The sequence below is a fragment of the Pelobates fuscus genome, chromosome 13, assembly GCF_036172605.1.
Source record: "Pelobates fuscus isolate aPelFus1 chromosome 13, aPelFus1.pri, whole genome shotgun sequence".
Classification (NCBI taxonomy): Eukaryota; Metazoa; Chordata; class Amphibia; order Anura; family Pelobatidae; genus Pelobates; species Pelobates fuscus.
This window is the reverse complement of record NC_086329.1, coordinates 92,059,962-92,072,700: the sequence shown is the minus strand read 5'-3', so window position 1 is coordinate 92,072,700 and position 12,739 is coordinate 92,059,962. Positions and strand designations below refer to the sequence as shown.

Genomic DNA, 12,739 nt, shown 5'->3' with positions numbered 1-12,739 from the left:
TAAGAGACCTAAAGCCCAATAGGGCATACTATGCTCCAAGTTCTGTTGTTTTTTTTTCCCCTTCCCAAAAGTTCCTATGATATATATATATACAATATACAGTGTCGAATGTGATATTGCATGATAAACTGTTTTACTTGCCTTACCAATACTATGACAAAGATGATTAATGCGAAAATATTTCAATAAATTTCAAATTGAAAAAAAGGTATATACATACATATATATGACGCGGTCTCTGTGGTTTATCAGATTTCTCAAAGAAGGAAGAGAAATACAAAACCCAAATATAGCGTGTTTTTTATTTCTATACTAGGGAGTGGTCCCTGGTGTCCCCCGAAGTAGGTTAATAGTAAACAAACCTGGGACAGGAGATCCATAGGGTCAGTCTTTACAAAATACTGTACTGGGAGGTACGGTTTATCAGAGCATGGTTCATTTCAACATTCCCAATCGTACTGCAGAAGGTTATTCTGCCACCAAAACCTGTCATTTGTAACTGGGACACTAAGGTGAGTTCAAATGGATGTTCTGTTAGAAGGCTAACATTAGTTAGCCTGTATTTGTGGGAGTGATCTGGGTTCATACAATTCATTCGCCTGAGTGGACCTCTTAAGACATACCTATATGGTGGCCAGGGCACACCGCAGATCGCATGGCCAGGTTAAGTAGTCAGTTTTACGTACAGTAGGTGGAGCGTGTTATTTTCAAAGCAATGGGTCTATAATGATTGCACTGTATTGAGGTATACGCAATCATTACTGAAATACAAAAATAATAGTCAGATCCTAGTGCAACATTGTCAGTCTTTACCAATAATAGCAGATTATTATTGTGTGGTTGTACTTACAAGTGTAGAGCATGTAATACTCGGCTCAGGTTTACAGGCCGTGCGGGTATATTTGCAGGGATCCCACTCCCTTCTCTGTGTACTGGTAACCGCTCCTTTGCCTCCCCGTAAGAATCCACCGGATGTCAGGTGCAATGAAAGTTACACATTATTTGAAAACAGAGAAATGAATACAATAATATAAACTGAATTAAAAAGGTATTACAGTTATGATAGTTGTGCAAAACACGTTTCACCTCCTTTAGAGGCTTCCTCAGTTGCTGTATATCAAGTCCCATGCATTATTTTGTCCTTTATTTTTATTATATTTGTTGAAGTAGACAGTTTTGATTACGGAGGCTAGTATTTCAACCACCACAAAATTGCACACCGGTGACACACATTTTAGTAATGCATACACCTATTTAGTTTATAGATACTTTGAAGTTGGTGCTGGAACTGTACCTTTTATTTGGTCTTTATCTTCTGTCTGTACTCAGATAGCCGTAACTTACCAGAACGTGTATTCCTACTCCTGCAGAATGAGAAAATTCTGTAACATTACTAGCCCATAACGCTTACAACATGGCAAAAAAATAAAAGGAGTCATTTAAGAAAGCAGACAGGACAGGATTCGCCAGGGAGAGAGTTATCGGTGCATGGTCAGAGATGACGGCGATATGAATGTCACACAACTGAACCGCAGACAATATGAATGTAGAAATAAGAAAGTAGTCCACTCCATCAGCAGAGTTGGAATGTGGCTAGCCTTGGAGTGTAACCGTCTCCAGATGTTCATTAGATAAAGGTTTTGTGACAATAAAACCTTAAGAGGTCAAGCATGTTCTGATGGGAGAGCGGTTGGATCTATAAACTGATGCATCAAAAATGTATATATTTTTAAAATCAATTTAATAGATATAGCATTTTTTCATTGTGGATATATTTAAAAAAACAGCTTGCAAAACCTGCAGATCACTTGTCTGCTGCTTTTGCAAGCCCTCCCCTTCTAACCCCACCCAGACTTTCTGTGGCTGTCCAATCACAGACTTCCCAATTCAGCTCAGTGAGAAGTCTTTGCAAGTCAGGTGCTCTGGGCAATTGCTACATCTTGACTTTAACTCCACTGAGCTAACCAAACCAGGAAGTAACAGGACTTGTTGTCTGGCAGCCAGGGGAATGTAGCAAGATTAATTTATAAATGTGCTAGTTTATATTGAACTGCACTTCTCGTAAAATGTAAAAAATAAAAAAATCATTAAAAAATTCATTAAAATGCTTTAGAGGTCCAGAACGTCCCTTAAAATGTTTTGTAATTGTCTTGTTGAGAACTAATTTTTTTCCCCCTCTTTACAACTTTTATCCATGAAGATCCATGAAGAGAACTTAAAAATTGTGGATAACATTATGGTATAAGTCACAACATATTTCCATTTTAACGTTATTAGCTGTCAATCATTAGTTTGTATTCATGACTCAGAAGGCTTTTTATGCAGAATACTCTTGTGCATTGGCTTGGAACACGGCAGGTTGTCTAAGTCAGAAGGCTTCTTGGTTCTCAAGCGCTAGAAGGGTTAAAGAAATAGGTTGTTTTGTTTTTTTTGTGTTTTTTTTAATAAATGTGATCATATTGAGAGATTATATCTGGCGCTGACAGTTTCTCACTTACTTTGACACTGGAGAGTAGAGCAACCACCTATGTACAGGACAGCAATAATGTATACAGAATCTGTTATTGTCACGGTACCCAGACATCTCCCTCCCCTCCCCTTCGTTAATGAGAAGGTGCGTTACATGGACCAGACCTCAACAATTATTAAACCCAGACAGACAGACACAAGGAGAGAGGGCGGCGAGGGGGATCTAACCATAATCTACAGGAATTAAAGCCATACAGCCGAAAACCACAAACAAACTCTTCTCTGGCCATTTTAAGTGCTTAGATGAAGGAAAAAAAAGCAAACACACACAAACAAAAACAAAACAAAACACATTCATATAAAAAAGTAGAAAAATCTTCTGTGTTAACGATTTGCTAAAAATACTACAAATGGTATAGTTGGTACCGTAAAAGATCAAAGGTGACTTTCAACTGTATTTAATTAGAAAAAGACAATGCACATTGCATTCTAATTTCCCCCCTGTGCTATGAAATCTGAAAAATTGTACAGCGGTAGTGTGTGTGTGTGTGTGTGTGTGTGTGTGTATGTGTTTACTAACTAGTAAAATGTAGTAACATTTACTCTGTAACCCTTTCAGATGAGTGTGTTGTAGGCACGTGTAGAATTCTTTGTCAAAGAACTGAGCAAAATGTTTTTTTTTTCATGTTAAACCACAGAAATCTGTTTGTTAGGAGAGTAAAACTAAGTTTTAGGTTGTGAACAAAGAGATAGGACTGAATCATAACACACACACACACACATATATATATATACACATAAAATGTATGCACATGCACATTAAATATTAAAGTTTAATATTATAATAACAAGCGCAAGTTTGCAAATTTATTTTATTGCATCATATTTATAAACGTACAGGTGCGTCTGTATTGTTTGAAATATAGAGGTTTTAATATAGAGGTTTTACAACTCTGATCATAATTATTTTTTTTAGAGACCCGGTTTATGATCCAATATCCTGAGTGACCTTTGTTTTTCTACTGTGCATGTTGTTTATAAAGTAAGATGTAACATGTTTATCTTGGTGGTAAACTGCTGCCGAGAGCCCTGCCTATCTCTCAGCACAGCCCCCACCATCTAGGAACTATACAAAACAGAAAGGCACACCAGAGTAGCTAGTTAAATGCCCTATGCTGCAGTCAGCAACCCATCAAGTTCAGCGTGATTCCAGGAAGGGATAAGGGTGAGGCCACATATATGTGTAACTCGCTATAAAGACAACACACTGAGCACAGAGCCACAAGGTATCTTTCAACTGCATAGATTTCCAGCCCAGCAAGGATCTCCGGCTAAGAATTCTCTAAGGCTCGAACTATTGGAAAGATAATCTACTGCAGTGCTGCTGACTTCATGAAGATAATTGACTAATTATGTCTTCAGGAGGAAGGTCTGTAAACCCATGTTACTGAGAAGGGAAAAGAAGAGCATTGAAAGGTGAAACCGGGCATTCCTCGCAGTGCCACCTGTGATAATGTGTAACCAGCTCATACATTCTGTTTGTTGATTGAATTCATTGAGGCGAGAACAAGCTTCCAACTTTTTGAAGATGTACAACAATGACTCTTTGCTGATGAATGAGAGCATTTCAGAAGAGATGAAGACCATCAGCCTGGATGATGATGCCACTCTTCCCATTTACGGGCTGGCTAGCTTCCGGATCCTTATTTCTACGGTCTACTCGTTAGTGTGTGTGGTGGGGCTCTTGGGAAACCTCTCAGTGATGTACCTAATAAGGGCAAAGAAAGCTACAGGTCTTACTGCCATTGATGTCTTTGTGTTCTGCTTGGCTCTGACAGACTTCCAATTTGCTCTCACTCTCCCCTTTTGGGCTGTGGATGCCGTCATGGATTTCAGCTGGCCTTTTGGGCATTCCATGTGCAAAATTGTCTTAACTATGACCATTCTGAATGTCTACAACAATATCTTCCTGCTGACTGCCATGGCTATGACTCGGTATTGGGCAGTGGCTTCGGCACTAAGTCTCAGAGGAAGAGTGTCTGCCACATCTGCTAAGTGGATCAGCTTGGCTCTGTGGATCTTTGCTGTTGTTGTCACAATCCCTACCACCATATTTGCCACTACCAGTAAAGTTTTAGGTGAAGATCTGTGCCTCCTTAAATTTCCTGGAAACAAGTGGCTGGCCACTTATCATCTTCAAAGAGTCATCATTGGGTTTGTAATACCTCTAGTGGTGATTTCCTCATCCTATGTAATGCTTCTAAATTTCCTGAGACAACACAGAGTGAATGCCAACAACCAACACCGACAAAGTAAAATCACAAACTCTGTACAGTTGATCATTATTGTCTTCTTTATCTGTTGGTTCCCTAACCATGCAGCCATCTTCTGGGGCATTCTGGTGAAGTATGAAGCCATACAGTGGAGCGAGGCATACTATTATTTCCACACATATGTTTTCCCCATCACGCTTTGCTTTGCTCATAGTAACAGCTGTCTGAACCCTGTTATTTACTGCCTCATGAGGAAAGAGTTTCGGACAGCTCTAAAGGCTTCCTTTTGTCAAATATCTTCTCTGGCAGTCTCCTACTTGCCATCAGCTCCCAGAAAGAACGTATCTGTAAATGAGGAAGCCACACTGCCACTCTACAGAAAATCCAGCTTTCCACAGACCACTTCCAACGACTGTGCCCTAGGATCCATCACCACAGTCACCACAATCCCAGAACTTGTCATAAGGGACAAGGCCCAACAAAATGGTGAGCAGACAGGTCTGGAAACCTTTATAGAGTAAATTCACTCTACAAACACTGTATGTTCCTTTTGTGGCACCAGATGAACGAAGGCTATACAAGTTACGTGACTTTTAAACACAATATCAATGAAACCATGTCCAGTTTCTGCTATTGTTGTATGAGATGGCTGTTTCACTTGGTGGCTGATTGAGTGGAGAAAGACCTTTTGAAGTGCCTACAGGGATCCCACGCATTAATACGCACTCTGAAGGCATCAATACCATGAATTTGTCTAATGATGCAGAACATCTCCTTGCTCTTTGTAAACAGCAGTTTATTGAACGGCTCTTAATGTGTAATTGAGTCTGTTGCATAGGTCATTATCAGTGTTTTTGTAGATTCTATATTGTGTTTGAAGCATAGAGACGACTTACGGCTTATCCAAGTGTGACTTGTATTCTAGCAAACTGTATTGATCTGGAATGTGCAGGCTACGAAAGTCACGGTTGGTAGAGCAAAATAATGGTTACAGAAGGCCAGAGGGGATTGGGAACCGGCTCTCAATGAGGCTTTGACATTGGTAAACATATTTCTAAGGGTCATTAGTCAGAAAGCTTCAGCCCTCGGACAAAACTGCATTTTGTTGTTGTGGATAGTAAATGACTCTAAAACTATGGCAGTTATGTAGAAAGAGCGTTTCTCAAGCACACTTCTAAAAATGTGACAATCAGTAGGAATACTACGTGATTTCCATGGTGACTGCTCCACTTTTAGAATTTGGACCTGACTTGCTCCTTCCTTTCTTGGCATTTGGGGATATGTAATCTTTGCCATGAGGGCTGCTGGTGACTCGAATCCCCGTGATGTCTGGCTGGATGCTCCAATCTAGCAAATCCATTGAAAAGACACGGGTACTGTTACTGTACAGCTTACTACAAACAGACAGTGTAGAAAATACTGATTTCCTGTTAAAACTGATTAAATCAATGCTAAATGCTTGTTTACATAAGGTTCTCTGAAATACTTCTTTGGACAAAGTGCTAAGTTCTGTTGGGAACATTAACATCTCAACTGGGTTTTGGAGAGGGGGGAGCAGCATATCTGCTTGTATTCCCACATAAGACTTCACCTGTAGGCATGCTTGTCCATCTCTCTCTGTCTCTTTATAAATCCTTGTATGTCTCATTCTTTTATATACCCTCATACAGAGCTGTCTCTCTGTATATATGCACACAGATTTCTCTTTATCTGTCTCTTTATCTATTTTTCTGTGGACAGTCACATATAGATCTGTCCCCTTTATTTAGCTACATATATATTTTCATCTCTCTCTGTTGCTGTCACTGTTCGGTTTAATCAAATTTAACTGATACCTTTTCATAGAAAATATGGAAATCCCTTTTTTTACCTAGTTTTTTCACCAGTCTAATACAATTTATATTGCCATGATATATATTGGGAATAGGTTAAGAGGGTCTTTGAGCACTAAGAAAGGGTGATCGAAGAACAGTACTGACCGGGTTAAATGCTAAATCCCGCCTGTTGAATTGCAGTTCTTTTCCCGTCAGCTACAGCAATGTGACCATCAGTAAAAAGGACTTCTGATCGGAAATTTTATTGACATATCGTGATCCTATTGTAGAGAAAAGAGGGGAGGGAGGGGACAAAATATTTGGCTTGTCCTCATGAGTGATTTTTTATTCTACTGTTACAGACTGATAGCACAGCTGGCACAATGGGGGGTCAAGTTCCCTATTTACTGCCCCCCTTCTATAGTGTAGTGGTGATTTTAGTTGGTTCTAGGCAAAGTCTAGCTCCCTATGGCAAGTATTGGGGGATGTTCTGGTTAGCCATGTCTGGGACGACATAACAACGATCCACTGCCTCTCCTGTAACGGAATACCCGCTGCGATATGCCCTCTAGTCTACCTAGAATTATTTAACCCTTTGACTTAAACCATATATATATATAAAATGGGCTTAAGCGTGTTTTTTTTTTTTTTTTACTTTGGCCCCAAGGCCAAGTTCTCCCCTCAACCCTCTTAACGCAGATGTCACTTCCACTCGCCGTAGTTGTAGGGAGGTCAGTAAGGTTGGACTGAGGGGAGGAAAGGATTGTCTTGGAGGAGAGGGGCCATGCCGTAATTGGCTGTCTTACACTACTATGCTGTGCATACAGGTGTCAGACGCCAATTTAGCACAAAATGTATCTTAGCTAGCCGAGAATTCTAGTTTGGTGCTGGCTTATGACACCTCTTTGATGCTGCCTGAGGTGGAGTTAAAACTCGAGCAGCGGAGGGGTTAATATTTTTATTTGCAGCGTTTCGTAGCAAAATACTGCAAATACATCATCCAGACATCATGACCACTCCAAATCAATAACGTGCTCATAGGGTTTGGAGTAACCTTTAATTGCAATACACTACTGTTTGTGTTTGTCTTTTTTTGAGTAAGCATGATCTTGCTGTAAAATTGTACCTTTATTTTTTTTTTTAAGGGGCACTATAGTGACTAAACAGCTTTAACTTAATGAAGTAGGTTTTTGTGTATAGATCTTGCCCCTGCAGTCTCACTACTCCATTATCTTCCAGTTAGGAGTTTAATCACTTTTGTTTCTTTTTATGTGGCCCTTGTAACACCTCCCTGGGTGTGACAGACACAGCCTGCATAAAAACAAAATGGTTTTATTTTTAATCAGATGTAACTTACTTTAAAGGATCACTATAGTGTCACAAACATGTATTCCAGACCCTATCGCACTAAGATCACTATCTAGCCCCCATGGCCCCCCTGATTATAGTAAAATCTTACCTTTATTCCAGTCTGCTGGTGCTGGCTCTGCCACTGATCTGCCGCCTTGGCTGACATCATCAGAAGTAATGATCTCAGCCAATAACAATGCTTTCTTATAGGAAAACATTGGATTGGCTGAGATGGTCAATTGTGATGACAGTTGTGGGCATAGCCAAACACTGCCATGCAGTGAATCAATCCATCTCTATGGGGAAAGTTGAGTGTCTCTATACAGAGGGTGGAGACACTGAATGTCAGTCACACTGTGCAGCACTGCCCCAGGGAGCACCTCTAGTAGCCATCTGAGGAGTGGACACTGAAAGTGTCCCTAGGTTGTAATGTGAAAACACTGACTTTTCTCTGAAAAGACTGTGTTTACATTAAAATTTCTGAAGAGAATGATTATAGTTACTAGAGCAAGTACATTAAGCTGTAGTTGTTCTGGTGACTACAGGGCCGTCTTTAAATTTGATTGGACCCTGGGCAAGCATTTACTTGGGCCCCCTGACTACATATAGATACACACAAATACACTACCTGACACACACACGAAGATACACACTGATCGCATATAGATACACACAAGAACATACAGATACACACAGACTACATATAGATACACTGACACACACATAGACACACACAGATACAAACACTGGCATACATGCAGATACAAAGGTACACACACTGACTTCATATAGATACACCGGCAAACACACTGACACACATGCAGATACAAACACTGACACATACAGATACACACACAAACACAAATGGACAACATACAGATACAGAGACACATTCTGACAGACGTACTGACACAGACAGCCATACTGAAACACATACACAAAGACATACTGAACCACACAGACACTGATGGACTCACACACACAGACATACAGATACACTGACAGACATACTGGCACATATATACACACAGACAGATGGACATACTGAAACACACATACACTGACAGACATATTGACAAACACAGACATACAGAACCACACGGACACTGACAGACTCACACATAGACATACAGACATTCTGGCACACATACAGACAGACAGACAGACATACTGAAACACACAGACATACTGACACACTGACGTACTCACACACACACACACACACACACTGACACACGGACAGACACACACACACACAGACATACTGACACACTGACAGACATGCACACATACTGAACCACACGGACACTGACAGACTCACACACACAGACAGACATACTGGCACACTAACACATACACACATACATACCTATATACTGACACACACACACACTCAGACACTCAAAAATGTGCAAAATTTTGCAAAATTTCATAACCACCCTCCAGTTTCTTACCTTTTCCTGGAGGGTGGCTTCCCTGGGGTCCAGTGGGCTGGCTGGGGTGGCTGGGAGTTAAGCTCTCTCGGCCTGGCCCCCTCCGGAACAGCTTCTTCCTCCCGCGGCTCCTGTTTCTGTGGGAGGAAGTGACGCGCAGCTGTCACTTCCTCCCAGTCGGCTGCCCAGTCGCGCTGTTAAAGCGCCACAGCGCCCGACCGGGCCCCTGCTGACACAGGCCCCTGCTGACACAGGCCCACCGGGTGGCCCTAAGTGCATGGGTCACCGGATGGGCCCCCATACTTTGCGGGCAGAGGGCAAACGGAGCAGCTGTCTTGGGCCCCCCAGCAGGGACAGAGCCCGGGGCTTTGACCCGTTTGCCCCGCGTTAAAGACGGCCCTGGGTGACTATAGTGTCCCTTTAAATGTTTTTATCTCCTGCTCTGTAAATTGAATGTTGATAACATGCAGGAGTCTCCTGCAGGCTCTAAAAGGCTATCAACAGAGCAGGAGATGAGAAATTCTAAATAAACAGAATTTCCAATAAAGGAAGTGTAAACATTAGATAATTCTTTGCAGGAAATGTTAAAGGACCACTATAGTGCCAGAAAAACATACTCGTTTTCCTGAGGTGCCCCGACCCTCAGGGTCCCCCTCCCGCCAGGCTCTAGGAGTGGAAGGGGTTACATTTACCTCTTTCTCCAGCGCCGGGCAGGGGACTCTCCTCCTCCTCCTCTCCTCCTCCATATCGCCGTCATCAGCTGAATGCGCATGCGCGGCATGAGCCGCGCGCGCATTCAGCCAGTCCATAGGAAAGCATTCACAATGCTTTCCTATGGACGCTGGCGACTTCTCACTGTGAAAATCACAGTGAGAAGCGCGGAAGCGCCTCTAGCGGCTGTCAATTAACCCTAGAGGCTGCATTAACCCTAATATAAACATAGCAGGTTCTCTGAAACTGCTATGTTTATAGAAAAAAGGGTTAAACCTAGCTGGACCTGGCACCCAGAGCACTTCATTAAGCTGAAGTGGTCTGGGTGCCTATAGTGGTCCTTTAAGGAAGGCTGTGTAAGTCACACACAGGGAGGTGTGACTAGGGCTGCATAAACAAAGTGATTTAAATCCTAAATGGCTGGGAATTGAGCAGTGAGTCTGCAGAGGCAAGATCTATACACCAAAACGGCTTCATTAAAATAAAGTTTAGTTTTGATGATTATAGTGTCCCTTTAATTATTTATATGATTTTCAAATTAAAGGATACTATTCTCAAAGGCAATTTTAAAAAATAAATAAAAAATAAAATAAAAAAAAACTGATCCATTAACATACGCACACACATACATATTAAAGCAGCTCTGTCATGGCCCTACTCGTTGATGTCCCCTCTCCCTCTCAGTCCTCCGTGTCCCCCCCCCCCCAAATGTGTAGAATTTAGCTCAGGACCCCCCTTTTACCATATTTTATTTATATATCAGCGGTGCCTGATTCTGCCCTATTGCTCATTCACTAGGTAGAAAGGCTCACAATTATAGCCACAATGTGGCCTGTTTAACCCGATGAGTGCCAGTGTGATTAAAACTGATGCACCCTGTAAAATAAAATATATATTTTTTCATTAGAGTGTGTAAAGGTGTCTACCAGGTGTGTTTACGTGTTTTTTTTTGTTTTTTTTTTATTGTTCGGCGGTTTTGAGCTACTTTTTAATGAACTATTCGCACTTCTAGTAGCGTTCTGTTGTTCTTAGAATAAAATACTGTCCCACAACCTGATCTCCTATGCTTGATTGACATCTGATTTTGCATCTTATAACTGGTGTGTGACTCAGACGAGAAGTATGGTTATTGTGTGCTCTCTATGCTCCTCCACAACAAAACCCCTAGCATTAATGTGGACGTATATTCTTCAGATTGGGTTCAAAACTGATCCAGAACAAGGTTTTGTAGTGAAGAGGTTGAATCTACCATGCATTTCTGGACATCCCCAGGGCAAGAAAATCACTGATGATTTCTACAACAGAACGCAACATATATTACTGAAAAACATCTACAGTAAAAAAAATCTAAATGGTAGATTAATTCAATTTGGATCCCTGAGGGAAAACAAATTGAACCCAAGACTTGGTCTGAGCACTGTTATGTTTTAATTTCACTGATCTTCCTTCCCCGTGTTAAAGGGACACTATAGTCACCCAGACCACTTCAGCTCAATTAAGTGGTCTGGGTGTTAGGTCCCTCTAGGAGTCTAGGGTTAACCCTGCCTGATGTAAACATAGCAGTTTCAGATAAACTGCTATGTTTACATTTTGGGTTAAGCCAGCTTCTAGTAGTGGCTGTCTTCCGGACAGCCACTAGAGGCGCATTGGCAATGATTGAGGCTTATTATGCCTAAATCACGCAGAGTGTCCACAGGAAAGCATTGAAAAATGCTTTCCTACGGACACTTTTAATGCATGCGCTGCAGACAATAATGCTGACGTCGGCGGGGGAGAAGAGGTAAGGGAGCCCGGCGGGGGAAAAGGGTGAGTAGCTGAAGGGATTTTATCCCCTTCAGCGCCGAGGGAGGGGGACCCTGAGGGTGGGGGCACCCTCAGGGTACTATAGTGTCAGGAAAACCAAGAGGGGATCTCATGAGGCTTAGAGAGCTTGTTTCACTATGGTGAGCAGAACGATGATATAAAAGTTAATTCCGGATTTTAGTGAAAGCACAACTCACTGTTTACTGTGTCATGTCAGCCGGTAGATAAGTCTAGTTCATGTCGCAGTGTCTGAGAGATTATACTTCATTCTAATACTAATTTACAAAACAAACACATACATTGGATGATTTGCCAGGGCAAATACAGCTAAATTAGTGTCGGATTTATTTAAAAATGATGAATGCCTAAAACTTCTACAGACCCCAATACTGGCCTTTCTGAGTATGGTAATTCAAAAAGTTATGTGAAACAAGGACTGCAAGGTTGTAGCGATCCTATTTAACAACCAGCCATCCTTATCTCGGATCACAGGAAATGCAGATAATCTTCATCAGTGACATAGACCATGTTCAATGGATACACATACATCTCTCTTACTGTGATACAGAAGCAAATGTTTAGATCAAAAGAACAAACCATTGTACATGACTGCTCGGTGATGCCAAGGTCACGTCTGTCTCTTTAATGTTTTATAATGTTGAAGTGCAATTGTTTTTAGAAAAGGAAGATCAAGATACTGGATGATGGAGGCAACCTTCCCAAAATTACTACAAGCAGATACGGTGGTTATGGTGCCATTAGATTGCAAGCATGTTCACCATTTTTTTGGTTAAACCGTTTTTGAGCAGTTTGTCCAAAACGAGAGTTAAATGTGGCACCAGAAGCCCAGCCCTCCCGTTCGACTGTTAATCATTTCAGTCCATGT

The 12,739-nt window shown here is 41.5% G+C and overlaps 2 protein-coding genes across 2 annotated transcripts in view; one reads left to right on the top strand and one right to left on the bottom strand.

Moving 5' to 3' along the window:
• The window catches only part of ARHGEF2 (Rho/Rac guanine nucleotide exchange factor 2), a 602,646-nt gene that overhangs the window by 334,033 nt on the left and 255,874 nt on the right, over positions 1–12,739 (bottom strand). The gene's annotated exons all lie outside the window — the stretch shown is intronic.
• RXFP4 (relaxin family peptide/INSL5 receptor 4) lies at positions 3,707–6,408 on the top strand. The gene has a single exon (XM_063438916.1). It carries the CDS (start codon positions 4,058–4,060, stop codon positions 5,261–5,263), a length of 1,206 nt encoding a protein of 401 aa, XP_063294986.1. The 5' UTR covers positions 3,707–4,057; the 3' UTR covers positions 5,264–6,408.

Excerpts from the sequence above, each read along its gene's own strand:
- RXFP4 (XM_063438916.1), top strand. The coding sequence starts at position 4,058 with ATGTACAACAATGACTCTTTGCTGATGAATGAGAGCATTTCAGAAGAG.